We start from the raw sequence: 23,782 nt of genomic DNA, 5'->3' as shown, positions 1-23,782 counted from the left end.
GTATTATCTTAGATATGTCAGTTGTCTCCGTGCCCTTGTCTAGTCAGTCTCCAAGTTCCACTGATTTTTGATTCAGTGGCTCTCATTGTTGACCGTCTTGTCCATTCAGATATATTCCAGACCAGATATTTCCTGATCCAATCTTTCTCGCATTGTCTAACATCTCGTTTATTGCTCGAAGCCTAATGACATCCCAGGTTCACCATTCTGCCCAACAGTGTAAGCGAAATCAACTCCATCAAGACGCTTGTATCATTATAGTACTTCCCTGCTCTGAAACTTTGAATAGATCACTATTTCCTATCATGTCAAATGAATTTTAACTCTCTACCCTCCCTTAGCTTTCATAGCTCTTCCCTAATCTTAGCTATCAAATTTCTCACCATTGTTTAAAACTTAAGCACATGAGTCAGTTTTCTTCCTGTTCTCAATAACATCCCATGCTCTTACATATTTACCTTCCCCCTGCTCTCCTCCTTTCTCTCTTGCTGATGAAATCCTGCCTGGCCTTCTGAGAAGTGGCTTCAGGTTCCACTTCCTCTTTGCTCCTACCTCAGTGATCTTATTTCTTTGAACAGCTATTGTCTCTATCTTATAGCCTCTACTGTACAATTTACCACTTGTTTTCCTTGGTTTGTTCATTGCCTTCTCATTCAGCGTCATTGCCATTTCCCTAATTAGAATGTAAGCCCCATCCTTCTAAGAGCAGGCATGCCACATAGATCAGTATCCCTTCTCATACTGAGCCCACAGGAGGAGCTCTGTGGGTTCTTACCTAGTGGGAGAGATACCACGGCCCCCAGCCCCTGCTCTGGGATAGTGTGTTAGGCTCAGAGGGAAGCACACAGCACCATGTTCCTTTCCCAGTGGAGAGAAGCAATTGTTGAATGTTCTTACTGTTAGAAAGAAGCATGTGGGATTGGGTGAAGAAAAACTTCCTGTGAGTTATAACTTGAACATAAAGGTATTTACTATGTCCTCAATTTCTTTTCAGGCTGCAAAGATCTGCAACAACATGCTGTTAGCTATTAGTATGATTGGAACCGCTGAAGCTATGAATCTTGGGATCAGGTTTGTTGAATAGTACAATTTTTATGAGCTTTCCTATTTGATTTTTCTGATGTCGAAAAAAATTGTTCATGAGATAAATGAGTTGATCCAGGAACACCTTGAAAGTACTTCATTATTGAACTTTAATAGACTTTGCTTATTTGACAACCAATAGGACCCTGGAGAGCATGAATATTCTTTGCCATAGCCATAAACTGCATTGTGCTGTATATTCGAAGTCACATTATCCTTTTTATGTGGAGGCTCCATTTCTCCTGTTATGTTAAAATGCAAGAAACACTTTTACTATAAAATTTAAACACGCTTTGGCAGTGCAGGACAAATTTGTATAAAACACGGCATTAATGTGTAGTGAATTCAAGTGTTATGCTACCCCATGACTGGTTTTATGTATCTATTTTAAATGTAGTCCCCAAAATCTACTCTATAAGGGCTTGTAGTTGCTTATTCCCTGGATAAACTGGATGGCATACATCTTTCATTTTAACTTGTCATTGGTTTTGTCACTTTAAATTAAGCATATATCTTTCCATTAAAATAAAATGACATTCATACTTTGCTTAATTCTGTTTTTCTTACGATGATGATCATCCCTTAGAATGCTTAAGGTTAATGTCTTAATTTGAGCCTGTAATTTTTTGGAGGTTAGGAATGCTACATTTGATTAATCAATTAATTTTTATAGTTTTTATTTAATGAATTTAATAAATACATATTTCTTACTTTAGAAAATGCTTGAAGAGCAGTATGCTTTATTCGGATTTTTTTTTACACTTCTCAAAACTACATACCAAACATATAACAGATCAGAGTGGTGCTCCGTATCACAACTTTTGATAAAAGCAATTAAAAGAGCCTAAGTACTTGAGATATTTTTTAAAACATAGTAATGGATTCACATTTCCTCTTAATTACCATATCAAGATGCTGTTGTTTTATTGAATTGCCCTTGTCTCAGATGTTAAACTATCTTGACCTATTAAGTTGTCATGTTGTAATTGAGATAAAAGAGGAATTTGCTTTGCATCAGCGCTAATTGGTTTATCAATATCATGTACCATTTACATTTTAAAATTGAGTGTCTGTAAGATGGTAAACATAGCATATCTGTACAAAGCTTTAATAAAACTGGTAGTGTGTATAGGAAGTTATTCATTGTTATGTCTGTATTGTAGTCGGTTTTAGGCTATGGGTCACTTATCATAATTGAAAAACTGGTTACTAGTAAGTTGTTTACATGTCTAGACTAATTTCATGGAGGAAGAAAATATAAATTAATGGCACCAAAATCGCATTCAAAATTAATTGGTGTTGACAGTAAGATTAGAGTATTAGTATGCATGTGTATCTCTAGAATTTTATCTTCATTTTTCCAGATATAAATGAAAACACAGTAAAAAGTAAAAGCCTGGATGAACCTAGGTTATACTATACTGAAAACTTCCTCTTTATCTGTGCCTGTTATTTAACATTCTGCTTCTTACCTTGAGCATCACTGAGTCGGGATGTTCCTTAGGCATAGTGATGTAGCCTCTGGCATTTCTCAAATACTTTTCCCAACAGAACTCTTATGAGATGATCATTTGCCATTCTCAAATGAAGTTTTTATATGGTAAGTGCTTGTGGAAGTCCAACTCCAAATATTAGCTAATAAAGAATAATATGGCCCTGGCCAGTGTGGCTCAGTTTATTGGAGCATCTTCCAGTACACCAGGTTGCAGGTTTAATCCCTGGTTGGGGCACGTACAGGAGGCAACCAATTGATGTTTCTCTCTCTCTCTCTCTCAAAAAAAATAAGAGTATGAAAATCAAATGAATTGAATGAAATGCATGCAATGAAATGTATACACTTAGCTACTAGAGTGGTTTATCAAATAAAAAATGAAAAGTGATAAAATTCCAAATAGAAATATTAAAAGCAGAAGCAATAAATAAAATTTCCCTTATCATTGGCCTTGATCCACAATGTCAAAAACAATATTTAGAAATATGAACTTTTAAATATTTATTTTTTTCCAAAACTCTATAGACATTACTATTTCTGATGTGTGTGTGTGTGTGTGTGTGTGTGTGTGTGTTTGAACACAAAGAACTCACTAGTTTTACTGAACTGTTACAATGAGCTATGTTTCTGGTACTTCAGATTATATTAATGAATTGCTTATTTTCATAGCATTAGGATTTTATCAATTTATCTTACAAAGATTCTCAGTGATTTGAAAGTCCTAAAAATGATTGCTTCTGCTGTTGTCTCTTCTCCATGGTTTACAGACATGGTTTTAAAATGACAGGATTGTTCTCTAATAGAGTATAGAGAGTGGCCACAATTTATTGAGCTTTGCAAGGTGAAAGGGAAAATTGGCATCAGCGAGCATAAATTCCCAAGTAGTAAATTCCCACAAAGTAGTACAGCATCAAAGTGGTTCAGCCACATTTATATTCTGCTCACTCCAAAGTGAACATTTTTAGAGCATTAATGTCAACATTTACAAATTGAGCCACCTATTCCTATGAAGTGATCATTTCTGATTAATTTTGTTCTCATAAGTCAGTATTTTTCCTGAACACTGATGTTTCCTTTAAAAACAAAGAAAAGGGAAGAATAAAATCTTACAGTTAAAAACTCTTATTGACTCTATGATCTTTTACAGTGAGTCTTTATGGATGTTAGTGAAAGTTTAAAATGCTATAAAAAAGTGAACTATAAAAAATATTGGTATACAGTGTATCTTGGGGTTCTTTTTTACTAGACCGTTCTCCCTTCTGATTGGGTTCTAGTTGGGATGCAGTTTTATGGCCCTCGCAGTGCCCTGCTTGCATTAGAGTTTTTGTCCCTGTGCACTGTATAGCAACAGCGTTGATAGTTGAGTTGTGTTGTTTTGTTTTTATATTTGCTCCACCAGGAATTTTTTATTATTATTATTATTTTCAATAGTGATGATAGAAGTTGTTTTCATTACCAACCGGGGCCCAAGCCCCTCCAGCAACAACCATATTGTCTTCTTCCATCAAAAGCTTAACAGTTGAACTTCTGGAAGGCTTTTCAAGATGAAAACTTTCCCACAAGAATAATTTTCGTTTCTGGGCTTCTGTCCTTAGAAGATGTTGCCTGTTTTGTGTTGTTGTTGTTGTTGTTTTGTGATGACTGAAGCCTTAAGTGTATACCCTAGTAGATTTAGCAAATGGCAAAAGGTTTGGAGTAACAGTTTGACCCAATTTCTTAAAAAGCTGATAAAATGCCATCAGATTGGCTGATTGGCTATCAAGTTCCCTACCCACATGACCCAGTGAGACTCAGAGGATGATAAGAGTTTGGATGTCTGTTGATGTCTGCATCCCTGCTCTGCCATCGAACTTAAGCTTTTCTCATCTATAAAATGACAAAAATAATAATATCTTTACATAGGGTTGTAGTGAAGAGTTAATCCATGTAAATCTTTAAAAACAGATTCTGGCGCATAGTAGCTGCTCAGTACATGGTGGTGATTGACATGATGGTGGTAGTGGTTAGTATTTGAATTAAATGTACTTATATGCCTTTTCTTCATAATACTTCTCACTAGATGGCATTTTATATACATAGACATATATATGTATATATGTGTGTGTATATATACATACACACACACACACATATATATATGTATATATATATATATATAATATGTTTGTTTGTTTATTGTGTCTTTCCAACTAGAATGCAAGCTTCAGGAAGGGGAATGGCTTTGTCTGTTCACTGTCATATCTTAAGAACATACATACCACATAGTAGGCACTCAGTGAAGATTTGTCAAGCGGATGAAGAGGGAGGGAGGGAGGGAGGGAGGGAGGGAGGGAGGAACGGAGGAACGGAGGGAGATACTTCTCCTGCCTCAGGTCAAAGGTATCTGGGTGTGTGTCTTAACTGGCCCACTCCTGGAGGGCAGTCACAGGACTTAGCTCCTTTACTCTGGTCTCCTTGGCTGCAGGTATAGCAGGTACAGCACCTGCGCATGGAAGATCTGTGTGAGCATTAGATGAGTCACTCAGTGATTGACTAAAGATTGACATGGTCTTAGATGTTTCACTTCTAGAGCTGTTCACTTTAGTGAAATCATTGGCTTTGTTCTTATGTAAAACCAGACAGTATAGATAGATACAGAGACTATAAAGTGAACAAACTTATTTGGCCCTTAAAAGCCTTGGTTACAGCGAAGGTAAACATTTGGGTTCTCTAACTTTTTTTTTTTTTTTTTTACAATTTTTGCATTTTTACTTCTCTCAGTAGTTCATTTAAAATTCTTGTATTGTAGAGGTGAGTAGATTTGACACAGTGACGTTTATATGAGTTGCATTATATATGCGGTCAGAGCAATGAATTCATTCTGTTTATATCAGAGAACATTCCAGCAATTGCAATGCCACATGCATGCACGTGTGCACTCACGAACCACATCCAGTGGCAAGTTATTATGGGGACTGACAGACTGTCATCCTTTTGACGGCTTGAGCTGTATATCTCCTGAACAGCAGTGGGGCTCTTATGCAGAAAGTATCATATGTTCCCAGCCAATTTACAGGGAAACAGCAATAACATTTTATCATGGTTGAGAGCCCAGTAGCTGCTTCCTATTAAACTTGCCCTTTCAGATACCTGTCTTGGATTAATTTGTTGATTTCAGATGGAAACTCAGTCTTCTCCAGTGAAGCATGACGTTCTAGGATAGACTCTCTGAATGACAATTACTGTGTATTCGAGCTAGTTTCAGTGGAAGACAGAGGACTCCAGCAACTGATTTTAATATCATGTCTAATTTTAACTGTCAGTTATATATGTGCCAGTGAAAAAACCTTCAGAAAGATGAAATGCAAAACACTTCTAACTTGCTCTTTTTAATGCTGGGGGGGAGGTTGGAGCAAAAGCGGAGAGGGAGTCGCCATCTCCTAAAGGGAATCAGCATGGTGGGAGGCAACTGATTGAGAAGTGAGCACGCAACAACTGCTGCCTCGTTTTTGTGTGCCCCTCAGGGTGCTTCTAAATAGTAATGTGTTTATCAAAAAGGACTTCATAAATTATTGCCAGTGTTTTTCCTTGAACTTTCAAGAAAAATGAAACTTAGGGGCTTACAAAGAATAATAAGCCTTGCTTACCATTTTGGTGAGGCTTACAGACAAGGCATGAATTTCTTTAGCAGTACAAACTGTGGGGAGGTACTGTTATGTATAGTCTGGTGGATTGTAAAGAGGGGAGCAACTCTGCTGTTTTAACTGTGATAAACTGTTTTTAAAAGAATCTAAATTAGGAAACCCCTAAGTTATATTCCAAATGGAAGGGAAAAGCGATGTTGTGGGGTCTTTAAAATATTCCTGCTCATGGAACACATTAGACGTTGTGCTTAGAGAACATATCGGCAGTTGCAGCAAATTAGCTTGTTGTTAATTTGTGAGTTTACTTTTCACAGTTCTTCCCTAAGCACATTGGTTTTTTCTTTTCCAAAGTCACCTGCAGCATATTGAGAGCCTAATTTTATTTGAAAGGGGAAAGAAAGCATCCAGTAGCAAACTATACATGTAACAAAGGATCTTTATAAACAAATGAATGAAACAGGTTTTTTCACTGGCACATATATAACTGACAGTTAAAACTGTTGTGTTTCTTCCCAGCAATCCACAGTTGGACAGAATGTGTGATAGCCAGTTTCAATTGGGTCTTTTATATCTTTTATAATCCTTAGGAAAACCCTCTCATTAGAACAGGACCCACCATATCAATTCATGTAGCTGGCCTGCCATGTGATGTTACAGAGCAGTTTTATTACATGAAGAGTCCACATACATCCTGCTATTAGCCCAAGCCCCTGCACTAACACTAGCAACATGTTGAACTGGTCATGCTACTCCGCTTTGGAAGTAAGCAGACATATATTTTGAACACACTAAGTAAACAAGAACTTAAACATGCCAAAATGCGCAGCTTATTTAACATTTATATGTGTCTCCTTTCAGTCTTTATTACTATTCTTGAAGAGATTGGTTTTAAGAAAAAGCAGCAGGTTTTATTTAAAACTTGATTTAGTGATACTTAGCAAAACTGTACTTCCCAAACTGCATTGAGACTTAGGATCAAAGTAATATAGCATTTGATTCTTTTATTTTCTGGGTCCACAGTGAACAGTCGTTTATGCCATCAGCCCAGTGATAGAACAAATGATGTTTCCGCTTGAGCAGACTTTGTCTTATCAGGATCAGTAACCTTATCAGCAGTTGACCCAGAACTATAATGCATGTCTTCGAATAGATAGCATATGTCACAACTTGGTGCAGACTTGCTTCATAAGCAAGATTGTCTGAAGAAGATTTAATAAACAAGGAAAAGTTTGCAGGAAGAAATGTCTTCTTTTATAATGATAACTTTTCTTAAGTTCACTTACTGCCCATGGCTCATCTCTTGCATGTATTCTCAGAAAAGCTAAAAGAATAAACAGACATGAAAATGCACACGGACTCCCATGATGCTTAGTTTCTCTGTCCATATTTCTTTCTGAAATATATCATTTGTGAATAAAGAATGTAAAACTTAGATGATCATATTCATTTAAGGTTCTTATGTGACACGTAATGCATAATGTCCAAAAGAGAAAGACATTTATTTTTTCATAGAAAACCTACGTGTGATAAACCAACAACACTTCTCTGCGATTCTGTTATTTCTAAGAAGTAGAACAGTGCAGAAGGTTTTCTCTCATTGCAGAATGTCTGGCTCAGAATGGTTTGATCACTAGCTCTTAATATTTCATAATTTAAGATTGGATTCTTCACTCTCATCAATCTGCTTTGATTTTTGAAGACATAAAATAAATGGAGAGAGAAGACAGAGCATCCTCATAGGTAAATAAGTCACGCATGACTTGTACATTTTGACACTTAACACTTCTTTTCTTTGATCTTTGACAGGTTAGGGCTTGACCCAAAACTATTGGCTAAAATCCTAAATATGAGCTCAGGACGGTGTTGGTCAAGTGACACTTACAATCCTGTACCTGGGGTGATGGATGGAGTTCCCTCGGCTAATAACTATCAGGGTGGATTCGGAACAACACTCATGGCTAAGGTATGGTAAATGCAGAGTCTTCCCAAGAGAGGGGAAATGTGTAATGGTCTAATTCCCCCTCCCTCCCTCCCTCCCTCCCTCCCTATATTTAGGTTTGCAGATCCTCCACACGGACTTTTTACAGTTATGCTGTGGGGCTGATGCAGGAAACAGAAGGTAGCCCCTAGGATGCCCTGTTTCATCAGCTCTGCAGGGGCCTTTGTCAGGGCACATGGAAGAATGAAAGAGTCACACTTAGGCCCAGTTTCCTTTCTGGATCTGTATGAAGTGGGTTGTGACCTGTTAGCTTATTTGGTTCCTAAAATTCTGCTAAGGGCTCCAACAGAGGAAGCAGCTAACAGGTCAAGTGTAGGAGGGAGGAGGCTTCTAATCAGAGGGGATGGATTTGGGCAGCCCCATTCTTCTGCAGGGCTGGCTCTGTTCGGGAGCTCTTCTCCGGACCTGTCCTCTCCTCAGCTGGACACCTTTTCTTGAGTCATTTTCTCCAGTGTCCCTGCCCAGGAGGAATCTGCCACTTTTATTTTAAAGGTCCTTCCTTTAAAATGATTTTCTTGATAATAAAAGATAGCTTTTTCAACTACTAGCATAAGGCAGTACAGTGTGAAACTCATGGATACTACTGTTTTATTCATGTTTCTTCTATGAAATGCACTTGTCATTTCCCTTATAAAGAAGAGTACTTCTTAATTTTGCTTAGAATGAGAGCACTTAGAGAGGAACTTTTAAAAATCTTACATTACCTCAGAGAGCTGTTTGCAAAACGCTCCACAGCCAGTTAGATTTGTGCAGATAAATTGATAGAGATTAAAGAAATCCCCCTCAATGCTACAATGATTAAAGCCACAGTAGCTTGTTGGGCAGACCGGGGCTTTGCTTACTAAGAGATGTTTTACTTAACTGCCATTAAATCTTGTGCTAGGGAATATGATGCTAGCAGGTCATTGAAGTAGAGGCTTGTGCATTTATTTCTAGGTCTTAACTCATAAAATTCTAACACATTGTATGTATTTACTCAGGACATAGTCAATACAGAAACTAGATCTTCCTTCTGAACTCCAGAGCCTAGAGGCTTGTTTCTGATGGGCACTAAGAAGCAGCTTATGGGAAACCATGATGACCCTTGGTACTCCCCCAATATGTCTGTCTCCTTGTAAAACATACGTTGGTCTTCCATTAATTTATTGAAGTCTTTAGCAATTGTTTTATATTTTTCCTGGATCCCCCACTGAGCTCATGAGTTTGTAAATATTTTATTTGATGAGTGAAGTGGGATATTCATTTGTCTTAAATTCTGTATAGGAAGCTTCAAAGGACGCCTTCTTTCTCTAACACTTAGGATTATGGGACTGAAAGGCCACCTCTCCCTTTTAAAAATGTCCATGTGTTAAAGGAGCAGCCACCAAGGCATTTGTGTTTCTCTTTTTTTGGTTTTATAAACTCTTATTTGGAATAATAATTTACTTGCTTCTTTGAAAGACTCTCAATAGATTTTTTTCTCTCAGTAGTGTTGTCTGCTCAATATGTTATTTTTTTCTGAGTTCTTACATTCTAGTTTTATTAATAGGTTAAAAATTAAGTGCCATCTTCCTGTGTAGATTTTTCTCTGTCATTTAAAAATAAAAACATCTTACAGGTGTGCTGCTCGATGGTGTTGACAAGAGGCTGGCCTGCCTGTCGGCGCATGAGCACTCCCACGTTTGTTAAGTGTGTGGGTGATAATTCAACTTGATTTTTAGCTGTAGAAGAATTTAAGGTTAAGTAGATTTTCCAGATCTACCTCTTTACATGTGAAAATTATGCAAATAAACAAAAAATAATGCTTGTACCTGTGACATCATGCATATTTAAGAAGCTAGAGGTTTAATTCATTCTCTAACGTTTGCTTGTTTTTTCTTTGAATCATTTTCTCTCTGAAGTGGATGGTATCAGTGATTGCTCAGTTATCAAGTATGTTCTGCAAAGAGTAGAACTAGCTCTCATCTTGCTTCTTGCCTTTCCCCTTTCATTGCTGTTGACTTGCCGTGGTGAGGGAAGTGAGCGTGGTAATGGTAAGGAGAAAATCAAGTTGGTTTTGCCACTTGTTTGCAGCTCTAATAAAATCACAAGTAAATGAAATAAGGGGAATATTGTTTCAGTTATGCACACCTGTCTTTTCTGCCATGTACTTCAGATATTTCAACTTTGGACAAGATTCCTTTTTTATGGTAGTAGATATCCATTAGCTACAGTTTAACTGTAGAAGCTTTATAATGTTAACTTCGTCTATTTTCAAACAGCCATATATGTTCTGAAACTTTCAGGAGCAGGATGAGGTCTATGAGATGTGAAGATGGTTGTCCCATTGCACTTCAAGTGCAGACATTAAAGCTTCTATGCTCCACCTCTGCCGTCCAGCCCCTTGCCCTCCCGGCCCCTTGGCTTGCTCTAATTCAGCCTCATCGGCTTCATGTTATTTTTTGACTATGCACACCATGTCCCACCTCAGGACTTTGACCTTGCTGTTCCAAATGCCTGAAACTCTTCCCCCAGCTCTCCAGAGCACTCACTACCTCTCTAACATCCAAGTCTTAGGTCCAGTGTCTCCACCTCAGGGAGGTCTTCCCTAAACATTTCCTCTATCAGAACTCCCTTCCTTCCACCCCACCCCTTGCTGTCCATCACTTTCTACCCCCTCACCCTGCTTTCTTTTTCTTCACAGCACTTGTTGTCTGGAATTTTAAGATTTGTTTTGGAGTCTGTCTTCCCCCGGACAGTAAGCACAGAACAGTGACTGGGTATCACCAGCACTTAGAACACTGCCCAGCACATAGTGGCTGCTAAATATTTGTTGAATAAGAGATTGAATGGATATCCAGTAATTCCACAATGGGCTTTGGCTTAGGCGTACAGGCTTCTGCAGATCCTGAAAAAGCATTTGCCTGTGTGATCTCACCCTTGTGCAAAGTCAAAGTAAAACAAATAGGTCTGGAGGAGGGGAGGGGGACAAAGTTTCTGGCTGGAGCAATTTTGCAGCAATTTATAAGCGAAAGCACTTATAAAATGTACATATACATATAATTTACCGTAGTGCTTGTAAGTATCTTTTGTTCTCAGACTTCATTTTTTCTTCTTTGAAACCAAAGCCTTGGGAGCCACAGTTCAAAATGAGCCTTCCTCCCAGTCTCAGCGTGTCCCTCCTGCCTTGTTTGGTTTAGGATCTGGGATTAGCACAGGACTCCGCCACCAACACAAAGAGCCCAATCCTCCTGGGCAGCCAGGCCCATCAGATCTACAGGATGATGTGTGCAAAGGGCTACTCGAAGAAGGATTTCTCGTCCGTGTTCCAGTTCCTGCGAGAGGAGGAGACCTTCTGAGTTGGCACTTTGGCCCTGGACACTCTTGGAAACCAAACTCTGTCTCGGAGCCTCCCCACCGTTCACTCCACAAGTAAAAGAGTTTAATCAAAGGTCACCTGTCTGCTTCAGATTGTCTAGGTCACAGTTAAATGGGTTTTTCACCCATTTTTTACTGCTTATTTTTATCTATTTAGAAAACATACATTATCTGAATTTTTTTTTTCTGCAAGCCCCCGATGGTCTCTGTTAACTAGCTGATTGACCTTTTCCAAAAGTGTGATCCTTGAGCATCTTCAGCTAAATAATTGATTACTTCAATCAGGATATTACTTATACCACTTTACAAATAAAAACAAATATTTTCCAACAGGACAAAATTGATCTCAAAGGAAAAAAGAACTCGGTGTGAGGAAGGGGTTAGAGAAAGGGGGAATACAGTGAGTTACTACCTGTGTCCCTCAGAAAGCTTGTCCTGTTTACCAGGTGTGGTATTCTTGCATTACTGAGGTTACTGAGTTACTTTCTGGGGAATAGATAAAGCAGGAGAACTCCTTGCTGTATGTTTTATAATTTGGACTCCGTTACATTATCTTAGTGTGTTCCTCTTGTAACAATTCCCCATACTCAGCAAACTTGTTTTTATATTTTTCCTTCCTTGTACATTCTTACTACATATTTTTGACTTCAAAAGAATGACATCTTTAGACCTGTTTCAGAGCCAATGATGATATTTGCTTTAGATAATTATTATAGTATTCTAAATAGAAACATATTATTTTGAAATTGAATAAATTTCTATGCTGATAATTCTTTTTTGGAGTTTTTGTGTCTTCCCAGCCATTCAGTGAACAATCAAGTGGTCTGAAAAACTGGTGTAACAGAGGAAGGGGAAAGGATGGGGAAAAGGGAGGGGAATTGGCCAGTGACAAGCCAGAACCCTGCTGCTCTACCTGAACCCTTAGTCACATTTGTTTGAATGGTTTCTAGGTTGTGAGTGCTACAGAAAACCAGCTGCATCAATGTAATACTTAACAACATGGAGCACAGTTGCTACTTTCCTCACCTCTGCTCCTAGAAATGTCCCAGGTGATAAACCTAGACACCAAATTTGGCAGAAGGACAACTTCCATCATTTTCCTGATGATAAAAAAATTCTAGGCACTATAGCAAGTGCTGGGGCCATGGTGATGAACATAACTACAAAATCCTGCTCTCTCACATGTGTGTGAGGTGTTGGGACAGACAAGAAGTAAATGTTTAATGCATATGTCAGGTGATAATAAGGACTAATGGGGGAGGGGGAGGATAAAGAGGATGGATGGGATTACCAGGGGTACTTTATTAGGGTGGTAAGGGAGATGTTCTTTGATAAGGTGACATCTGAGCAGAGAAGAAAATGAGGGAGCACACCATGCAGGATGTGAGGAAAGAACATTGTAAGTGCAGGGAACAGAAAGTGCAAAGGGCCTGAGGCAGGATAACACTAGCTATGAGGAATAACCAGGAGGTGTAAGAGTAGTGTCATGACATGGGGGGGTGCAGGGTCTTGTAGGCTGTGTGAGGACATTGGCTTTTATTCTGAGTGAAACGAGCAGTATATCAGCAGGAGCCAAACGCTGATACACTGCCACCTCCAATTTATTGGCTTAAGATAACTAACGTTTATTCTTTTTCAAGATTCTCTAGGTTGGCTGTATTCCTCTACTGGACTGGGCCACCTCCTCTGGAACTGGAGGCTCTAGTTTGGCCTCACTCTGCTAGGGCTTCCCCGAGTTTGTTCACGTGGTAGTGCTCCCAGCAGCAACACAGCACTTTTCAAGCCCCTGCTCACCTCGTGGCTGTACTACCCCAAGTCTCCTGGCCAAACCCAGAGTTCGCACGGGAGGGGACTGTGTAGGTGTGGACACGGGGAGGGGCATCATGGCATCTTGTAAACACCCCGTCACAGCCAGCCAGGAAGGATCTTGTGCAGAGAGTGGATGTGCTCTGACTTACTTTTTAAAGGGATTGCATGGCTGCCGTATGGAGAATGGATTGTGGGGTCAAGGTGGAAGCAAGGAGCAGTTAGGAGGCGATTGTAATAATGCAGTTAAGAAATGGTGGCGGCTAGGACCAGAATGTTCATGATGGAGGAGGCAGGAAGGAGTCAGATTCTGAACATAAAAGAGCCACTAACAGCTCAGCCAGCATGGCTCAGTGGTTGAGCATTGACCCATGAACCAGGAGGTCACGGTTCGATTCCCGGTCAGGACACCTGCCCAGGTTGCAGGCTTAATCCCCAGTGTGGGGCATATAGGAGGCAGCTGGTTGATGATGATTCTCACCATTGATGTTTTTATCTCTCCCTCTCCCTTCCTCTCTGAAATCAATAAAATATATATATATATTTTAAAAAGAGCCACCAACAGATGAGAGAAAGGCAGGAATCCAGGATAGCCTCAGGGTTGGTAAAGAAGATTGAAGAAAGGAGTTTACATTTACTCTGGGAAAGATGGTGAGAGATTTAGGAGAAAAAAATCAGGAGTTCATTTTAGGTGCCTCAGAGCCATCTAAGTAGGGAAAAGCAGAGGTCCAAGCACAAGCCCTGTGTTACTCTATGACTTTTAGTAGTTGGGAAAATGAGGCGGGACTGGCACGGGGCCCTGAGGAGGAGTGACCAGTCAGGCAGGGAAAAATGGGAGTGGCGTCCCTGAAGCCAAATGAAGACAGTGTTTTAAGGAGGGAATGATTCTTTGTATCAAAAGCTCCTGATACACTGAGTAATGGAAGGGCTGAGAATGAATCATTTGGATTTGGCAAATTAAAAGCCATTGGTGACCCTGACAAGTATTCGGATGGAGTGTTGGGAATGGGATTGAAAATGGGAGGAGAGAGATTGGACGTGATGAGGAGAAACAACTCAAGGAGTTCTGCTGTAAAAGAAACAGACAAGTGGGATAGATAACTGGCAGGGAATATGGGGTCAAGGGAAGTTTTCTTGGTTTTTAAGATGAGAGCTATGGGTTGTGCTGGTGGAAGTGCAATGATTAAATAAAGAGGGAAAAATAATGGTGCACAAACGAGAGAGGACCCTTGCAAAGTAGTTGATGTCTTTGAATGGTTGAGCAGGGAAGAGTGCAAGCAAGGGGGATTCTCCGAAAACTAAAACCTGCACACACAGGTCATGTGTAAGACTGCCATTAGCAGCGTTGAAGTTAATCATAGTTTTGCAACATAGAATAATCTATACTAATAAAAGGGTAATATGCTAATTAGGCTGGGAGACTTTCCGGATGTCCTTCCGGACAAAGCCATGGTGGCGGGGCTGAGGCAAAGGCGGTTAGGGGCAATCAGGCCGGCAGGGGAGGGCAGTTGGGGGTGAGCAGGCTGGAAGGGGGGCAGTTGGGGTGATCAGGCTGGAAGGAGGGGCAGTTGGGGGCAATTAGGCCAGCAGGCAGAGTGGTTAGGGGCAATCAGGCAGGCAGGCAGGTGAGCAGTTAGGAGCCAGCAGTCCTGGACTGTGAGAGGGATGTCAGACTGCCGGTTGTGATCGGGCCTAAACCGGCAGTCGGACATCTCCCGAGGGGTCCCAGATTGGAGAGGGTGCAGGCCGGGCTGAGGGACACACACCCCCTAGCATGAATTTTGTGCACTGGGCCACTAGTAAATAATAATGCTGGAAAGGACTTTACTAACCTCTAAGCATGACCTGTTTGTCACCCTTCTCTGACCATTAGTTTTTTCATCATTAAAGTAGTCATAAACAATGTAGCCTAATATTAAATGCTTGCTTGGAAACTTGAAACAAAAAAATATGAGTGAAGGACAATTCCAAGTGTTGTTGAGCACGTGGAGAAGTTAAAGCCCTTGTACAATGCTGCTGGGGAATATAAAACAGTGCAGCCACTTTGAAAAGTTGTTTGGCAGTTCCTCGAGAGGGTAAACATAGTTACCCCATGATCCAGCAATTCCGCTCTTAGCTGCATACTCAGGAAAAATGAAATGTCTGCACAGAAACTTGTACATGACTGTTCATAGCAGGGTTATTCATAATAGCCCAAAAGTGGAATCAATCCAAATGTTTCTCAGCTGATGATGACATAAACAGACCGGTGTATCCACACAGTGGAAGACTGGCCATGAAAGGAATGAAGCACTGATCATGCTCAACATGGATGAACCTTGAAAACACACTAAGTGAAAGAAGCCAGACCCAAAAGGCCACATACTGTGTGATTCTGTGTGAAATGTCAGGAATAGGCAATCCATTGAGACAAAGTCATGATTGCTTTCCAGGGACCAGAGGGGTAGAGGGAAGTGGGAGTGAGTGCTGATAGGTATAGAGTTTCCTTTTGGGGTGATGAACATGTTCTGGAATTTGATAGTGATAATGGCTACACAACTTTGTGAGTGTATTGAAGGCCAGTGAATTGTACACTTTTATTTCATTTTTTACTTTTTGCTGCATAAAGCTTTATTGTTGCATTTGGTCCAATGCATGGGACAGGGCTTCAGGGTGGTTAAAAGAATGGCTGGTTGTTTTAGGGAGAGGCTCAGATAAAAGCCAGGCACCAGGGGGTGCAGAGGGGCCTCTCAAAGGCCTCTGGGCTCCAAAGGCTTCTAGTTGTGCTTGAGGGTGAGCCTTTCCAAGAGATACTCGCCCAGCCCAGCCTGGGGGCCGGCAGCCTGCAGAGGGGAGTCAGGTGTTGCCCATCTTCTTCATGAGTTTCACCTGCTCATCCAGGAAGTGGTTCTCCAGGAAGTCACAGAGATGAGGGTCTGCGCAGGTAGAACCTAGGGCAGGGGTCCTCAAACTACGGCCCGCGGGCCACATGCAAATACAAATACTGTATTTGTTCCCGTTTTGTTTTTTTACTTCTAAATAAGATATGTGCAGTGTGCATAGGAATTTGTTCATAGTTTTTTTTTAAACTATAGACTGGCCCTCCAACGGTCTGAGGGACAGTGAACTGGCCCCCTGTTTAAAAAGTTTGAGGACCCCTGACCTAGGGCCTGCAGCTCCACAAGGGCCTGGTTCAGGTTCCTCTCCCAGGCCAGGGCGGCCTCCACGGTGTCCTGAGTTTTGTCCACTCGCCCTGGGGAAGCTCCAGCACATCCTGGAAGAGAACGAGGCCACCACGCTTGTTTTGCAACTTTAAGAGACACTCAGCACCCTCGTGCTTCTCTGCCAACTCACGGAAGAGGTGGTCCACGCCCTCGAGAGCCACATAGTTGCAGTTGAAATAGAAGCCCCGAGAGAGGTAGGTGTGGGAGGCCTGCAGATGCAGGTTGGCCAAGTGGTTAACTCTACCTTGGAATAATCCTGACGAATTTGGGAGCTCATGGTTGTACGGCAATAAGGAGTTAAGGTAGAAAAAAATCAGAATGGTGTGTGAGCTGGTTCTGGAGATGGTTCTGAAGGTGGTGACTGGATAAGATGCAGGAGGGTGGCTGGAGGCTGGAAGAAGGGGCGTTCCTGGGTCTGTTCCGTCCAAACACTGTTGAAGCAAGAGACAGATCCGGGACCACCGAGGGCACAGCTGAATTGTACACTTTTAAATGGTGAGTTTTGTGGTATATGAATTATATCTCTGAAAGATAAGGGGGAAAATAATGAGATAAGATCTTTCTCTCTTGGTGAGTGCTTCTCAGTTGGGACAGTTTTGCCCCATGGGACATAGGACAAACTATGTCTGGAGACAGTTTTGGTTGTTATACTGGGGGTCGGGGATACTATTGGCATATAGTGGGTAGAGGCCCAGGATGCTGCTAAGCATCTTACAGTGCACAGGACAGCCCTCCAGGAGAATTATCGGCCCCCCGTGTCTATGATGCAGTTTGATAAACCCTACCCGTGTGTGGGTTCCGCAGGTACCTCCAACTTGGCATATCAAAACCTTAAGCTCCCCATCCTCCCAGGCAGACCTGCTTCTCCTCCTGGTCCCTTCCAGGTTCCCAGAAACCCTCCCTGACTCCTCCTCCTCCTCCTTCCATTCTCCATAGCAACTTCTAAATCTCTAGCACCTTCCTCGGGCCCTCATCCGTTCTTGTCTAGGATACTTCAGTCTATGCAGTTGCTTCTCTTTTATTTCTAAGTGCTTCACTGAGATGTAATTTACATACAATAAAATGTGCTCATGTGAAATGTACAACTCATTGACTTTAAGTAAATTTACAGAGTTGCACCATCATCACCACAATCCAATTTGAGAGCATTGCCTTCACCCTGAAAAGTCCCTAGTGCCCATTTACACTCACTTCCCGTTCTCTCCCTCCCCCTGCCTCGCAGCTGTGGGCACCCACTCATCTTGGTCTCTATAGATTCGCAGCTGCTGCTTAGCCACTGATTTGGTTCCTCCCCAACTCATCCTTCACATCAGTGTGAGAGGTCCTTCTAAGGCCGAAATCTAAACCCCATCATTCCCCTGCACAAAACCGGAGCCTCGGATGCAGTCTGAACTCCTCAGCATGCTGTTCAGGGCCTTTGTGGTCTGCTCCCACTTTACTTCACCAGCACTGGTCATTTCCCAGGCATGCCCTGCTTCTCACACCTTAGGACCTTTGCACATGCCGCTTCCTTCACCTGAAATGGCCTTCGCCTCTCCTGGCTGACCAGCTCAGGCACCGTATCCTCTATAAGGCCTTCCTCAGCCACCTCAGGCTGAGTCGTTTGCCCTCTGTCCCCAGAGCTCTTGGTTGTATCTTGTGTCATGGGACTTATCCTATTACATTGTATTTGCTAGTCTGTCCATCTTGTCTTCCACACCAGACAGTGAGCTCTGACAGCACCTGGCATTGAGCAAGAGCTCCATCAAGGTGTGAATGACTGAGGGGTTGGAAGCTAGGACATTGGGTTATGGTAGGTGACGTACTAATGGCCTAAACTTGTTTCTTAAAGATTCTTCCTTGGCAGATCCAGTTTCTTTTACTCTGAGTTACGATACACAGCTGCCCAAGAAGTCTGGCAGGAGGTAGGTCTTTTACAAAGTTTTCTTAGTCAAAGGGTTAGCTTATGCTGTTTGCCTGAAGAAACTCATGGGGAAAAATAGGCAATTTTGGTAGTAAGCCTTTGTCTCATTATTTATGTACTTCAAACTTCACCTTGCATGCAAATAAACATGCACAAATTTCCCTTAACCGGGCACAGCAATTCCAAATGCAGTCTTTCTTACCCTGCGACATAGACCTTGAGGTGTAAGGTGAATCTCAGAATAACACAGGTTTGATTTCTTCGAGGGATTCCGTGAAGTTAGGTGTTTGAGAGATTCTCCTGCTGTCCTATTGATCTGACATCATGATGATGGTGCTTATGTACAGCCACAGCTGAGCCCAAATGTAGGTGAACCCCACATTGGTTGGGGCCTCCTCCTTAGCCATCTTTCTCATTGCAGGGTTTTGATCTTGACTTTTATGCTAAGCAATCAGAAATGTGTGTGATCTGTCCACTTCCTGCAGGGCGTGGGGGAGAAAGGCAGATCTGAGCAGCATTACCCATGTGCATAAATTCTACCCAGGCGGCTGTGAGAAGCCCACTGCTCAGAAACACAGCACCGTGACTACCAGCAGTAACTGTACCCTGGAGCATTCTCGGATGGCCAGCCAATAGGAAGTTGGCTGCCCAAGTGGGGTTTTTAACCATCTTTCAGCTCAATTGGAGAGGGAGCTTAAGGACATCATGGGGATTTTTAATGTGCCATGCAAGGTGTCAGACCCATAAACTAGCGTGTCCATCTCCGCCATGCTCACAAGGAAGCATCTCTCATTGGCGACAGAGAGATTGCAGATGACTTTTTACTGTGTAATTGTTTTCATCATTTAATAATTCAAGAATACCTAAAAAGGATGCAGGCCTCTTTATGCAGACGAGAATTTGACTCTTTCGGAATGCTGATATGAAAATACAGGAAAGCAGAAGCACTTTGCAGCCAGCCTGCAGGGAGGGTTCCGAGTGGCCTGCTTACCAGAACCATCCCTGCCTGGGAGGCAGGCGAGCTGGTCTAGCCCTCCGTCAGCACTCGCCTGTGCAGTATCATGGGTCACTTTCCTTCTCTTTAAAATGAGAGCATTGCGCTGACCTCCAAGGTTTATTTTAGCTCTGAAATTCTGCTTCCTCTTAGTTAAGGGTTTAAGAAAATGTGAAGCATGTGCTCCTGACAGTTTTTGGACTCTCTCTGGTTAGGTATTATTTATTGCTCATATAGCCATCTCATTTATTAGGGTGTTGTGTGGTTTTTTTTTATAGCCGGGAACAGATTCAGGGATCAATACATTTTTATTAATGATAGTCCGTCATGTCGGGTAAAGAGATGGCAAGAGGGCTCATCTAGAATGAGCCACTTGAATAAACCTGACACACAAGCTTAGCTACGGGCTGCATTTTGGCAGGCTGCGCGGTAAAATAATGACATTGGCAGAATGAGCGACTGTGGAAACCTTCCTCACAGCCAGACTCATAAAATCAAAGGGCAGGTTTGGGGTGTGTTTCTCAGCCTTGGCTGTATATGCAAATCCCATGACTTTCTTGAATGTAGCATTTTATCTTCAAAAGGACAAATTATGGCATTTGCCGAAGTCATTAAAAATGATAAATGCCTAAAATGCTTTCGAGTTGGGATTATTGGAGGTTAGAACAAATATTGTTTCAGTACCAAACAGGATCTGAGCACAGAAAACTCCTCATTGATGTTGTCACATTCAGAGAAATAAAAAGTCTTCCATTAGTTTCCCGTTAAGTCCTATGAAATTGGGCATAATTGTTACCAGTTCTCCTTATAAAAATGAACGGGCCACTTGGAAGTGAATTACTCCCCTGACACTGTTAGGAGACAGCCTTGTACCCTGAAAGAGTTAATTTGCTTCCAGATGGAGTTTTTCCAGCCCCTCTGAGCAGCCTTCACATGGCATCAAGTTCATGATTTTACATTTGTTTTATGCCAATTGAACTTAGTTTTCATTCCCTGTGTGGATAGAATTTGAAATATTCCATGGTAACTCTATGGAAAAGGACTATTTGAGGCCTTTTCCAGAAATTTCCCCTTAGCATTCCAATCTCAGAGACCCTAAGAGTGAGTGTAGCTTTAATCCCTGCCTCTCTCCGCCTCTTAATGACCTTAACCCTGACCCCGGGCCTGCTCTCTGTAAGTGCCAAACATGATTCATTCTCCTTGCTTGGTTTAGTTTTGTCTCTTTAATGAGCCAAGATGACCACAGAGACCTGATAGCTTATTTGTGCTAATGTAGTATGCTCTACTAGCTAGCTCCTAACTCATTTATTTGGCCTTTCCTTTTGCCTAGAATTGACCCTTTGTCTCAGCGATTAAAAGTCCCTATTTCAGACAAAGCAGATGCAAACAGTTACCGTGAACCAGCCAGTCAAGAGACAGATGACACTAGCATGAAAGATAAAGAGTCTGCATTCTGGGCCTCAACTGCCATATTATGGAGACGGCGTGAATGTTCATTGAGGACACATTTTATTATATAGTTATAGACCTGATGCTCGGGACCATTTTCTCCCAAGTTCTAGGAGTCCTGATGTCTCCAGGTTAGAATTTTTTTGAGCTTAGACTTTGTGGTCCGAATGTCCTATTTCTCCCGCCTCTCTCACATCACTTTGATACTGTTTATGTGGGCAGTGGTGTTTTTTTGATGACTTGGTGCTTAATACATATCATCTGTTTGGGTTTTTTTCAAAGTTGCAGTGGCAGAACTGAGCCATCAAGGACACTTAGACGGTGATAAGCAGAAAGGGACTTAGAAGATTTACGGTGGGTGCAGTTTCCCTGTCGTCTGGCTTACCACTCTCAGCCCAATTCACTTGGGGTTGGTAGGGGTCTGCCCATGGGGTTCTGACAAATGTGTTTGTATCCCTGTGAATTTATGCTTATGTCAGCGTCAGGAAACCCCTCGCACTATTAAAAAACTGATATGACTTTGAACAGTGGTTTGATCCCTGATGATGGCCTTTCCTAGCCATCCCATTTAATTGCTGGCCGGTCCAACCAGGGACATTAAAAGCTACCCCTCCCGAGGTTGCATGTTCCCCGCCTTGCGCTGCACTCACAGCGGTTTAGTCTGGCTCCTTTTATAGGTCAGTGACACCCTCCGGCTTGTATACCTGTGTCACCACAAATCTTAACAGATGCCGTTTTCTTGGCAGCTTCATCCTCCTAAGATGAATTGGCGGTGGGAGTGAAGGGTATGGCTCTAATCTCTGTGTTAGGACCAGGCCCCCCGGAGACTGTGGCTGGAGGACTCTGGAAGAATTCAGCGGTGTTAGTCACATGCTGCAATTCTTGTTTCTATTTTTTTTTTTTAACCATCTGCCTGCTCTCTTCTGACAATACCTGGTGGTGCTTCTCCTGGACCAGTACCGGCGGCATCCCGCATCAGGGTATTGCTCTACATACTTGATCTCTTCAGAAGAAATAAAATGTAAACTTCAAAGAAACTTCCCTCCATCAGTTATCTCATCTCTAGCTCTGCGGAGTGAGGGGATCTTTTCTTGTGTGAGCCCTGGTGTACCAGATGCTTTCCTCTTTAAAAAGCAACAAAAATCATAAAGGAATTCTGCACGGTCAGGTATTGTCATCTTTGCAGAGAATTTTCTTTGCCTAATGTCCTATCTGATGGGCCATTCTATGTATTATAGGCCACATAATCTCCGCAAATGTGTACTATGCTCCATAAAACTGCCATCCTGTTTTCAGAAACTAGTAAGTCACAAAGCAAACCTGAGACAGTGCTGTTAATAAACACAAATTGCAAACAAGAAGGTAGTAAGTGGAAATAATGCACTCATTGAGGACTAATAAAGCCTTTGATCTTGCTTTGAAGGAAAGGGTCTTTGCTTAAACTACCCGTTCAGGGACAGCCAGATGCCCATTAAAGAGCAATGCTTTGCTTTGATAGAAAATCACTGAGGCCTGTCTAGCAGGTCTGGTTTGTAAACAGATTAGTTAAGGGCTCATCAGGACTGATTTGCATAGGATTCAGCGAGCCCCAGTCACTTTTTCAACCTTAATGAGCAATGCTGTTTCCAGGTTGGAAATTACACCATTTTTTTTTTTCTAGCTAGAAATCTTAGGTAATTACTTTGTGGGGAAGGGAACGAATATTCATATAAAGTGAACCCTGGCTGTCCTCAGCTAATGGGAAAATGATGACCTAAGGCGTCTTTTGCTCTAAATGGTGAAGGATGTAATGAAGGAAAAAGGTTCTGAGTTAAGAATTATGTGAAAAAAGGTTTTTCTCCCTTCTGTTATTTGAGAGAGAAAGGAGGATTATTTCAAATCATCATGGAAAAGGTAATAGGAATTGCAGATTCTGACCACAAACATTTATCCACAAATGTTTATGGAGGACCTCCTTGGAGCCGGCTGTGTGTGTGTTCCAGGGCCAGCATCCCTTGGTGCTCGAGGCAGACAGAAGCCCTGCCCTGAGGGAACCTACCTTCCAAGGCCTTCCATTGCAGAGAGATGGGAATGGTAGAGGAGGGGAACTGGGCCAGTTTCAGGACAGGTTCTGAAATTTCTCCTAGTTAGCAGCCATTTGCTTGAGAGATGGCAAGACCAGTATTTCCAGAGAGGAAAGACACCCTGCTCTATTCCGTGTAATCGCACTCTTATTTCTGATTTTCAGAACCATCAGCCGTCTCTTTGCCGTCAGTAATCTCCTCTCCTTAAATTTCAGAGTGAAGAAAATGTCAAAAGAAAACCTTTGCTTAGTCTGATCGCTTAATGGATAGATAACAACTGGAGAGCTTAGTAAAGACACGAGGTAACTTTGAAAATAAACAGCCCCTACATGACATGAAATGATATCGGAAGTTTTCCACCCCGACCTTCGGAAGGTGCAGGGAGTTGGTGGTGGACAGTGGTCTGTGTCTCTGTCTGGCTCACAGCAGCCTCGTTCTGCCTGTGAGAGATGTTCTTAAGTACTGTCAACACTGGTGACACTGAGTTGCCTGATTGGGAACTTGGATTTAAGTAACAACCTTCAGCCTTTGCACCCTGCCTTGTCAAGGCCAAGGTCCTCAGCCTTACCCTGCTTCCTGGACAAGAGATCAGCTCTGCACACTCCTGTAAACGTCACCTGGGATAGATTCCACCCCCAAAAGGTGGTCCAGCTCTGATAAGTGTTAGAGGAGAGGCTGGGACAGTCTCACCGTGACTTGGGCAGGACCCCAGGGCATGTCTGGGTAATCCAGATGGATGTGGGTGTAAGGGGAGGCCATGCCCTCTGTGCCTCCAAATGGATTTGATTAGGCTGAGGAGGAAGAGGAGGCTTGCGCAGTTGCCTGCTTGTG

At 42.0% G+C, this 23,782-nt stretch overlaps 1 protein-coding gene across 4 annotated transcripts in view; it reads left to right on the top strand.

Moving 5' to 3' along the window:
• The window catches only part of HIBADH (3-hydroxyisobutyrate dehydrogenase), a 160,059-nt gene that overhangs the window by 87,677 nt on the left and 48,600 nt on the right, over positions 1-23,782 (top strand). For 3 of the 4 annotated variants that reach the window (XM_070424482.1, XM_070424484.1, XM_070424485.1), the window contains exons 6-7: positions 995-1,071; positions 8,005-8,161. In XM_070424482.1, coding sequence (XP_070280583.1) covers positions 995-1,071; positions 8,005-8,161 — 234 coding nt within the window. Of the gene's footprint in view, positions 1-994; positions 1,072-8,004; positions 8,162-11,355; positions 12,304-23,782 lie in introns of those variants that run through there. The other variant, XM_070424483.1, reaches the window with a different exon arrangement.

This window comes from Myotis yumanensis, unplaced genomic scaffold, assembly GCF_028538775.1.
Source record: "Myotis yumanensis isolate MYYU_CA2020_CCGP unplaced genomic scaffold, mMyoYum1.0.hap1 SCAF_9, whole genome shotgun sequence".
Classification (NCBI taxonomy): Eukaryota; Metazoa; Chordata; class Mammalia; order Chiroptera; family Vespertilionidae; genus Myotis; species Myotis yumanensis.
The sequence above is the reverse complement of the archived record's forward strand: the minus strand, read 5'-3'. Positions and strand labels throughout refer to the sequence as shown.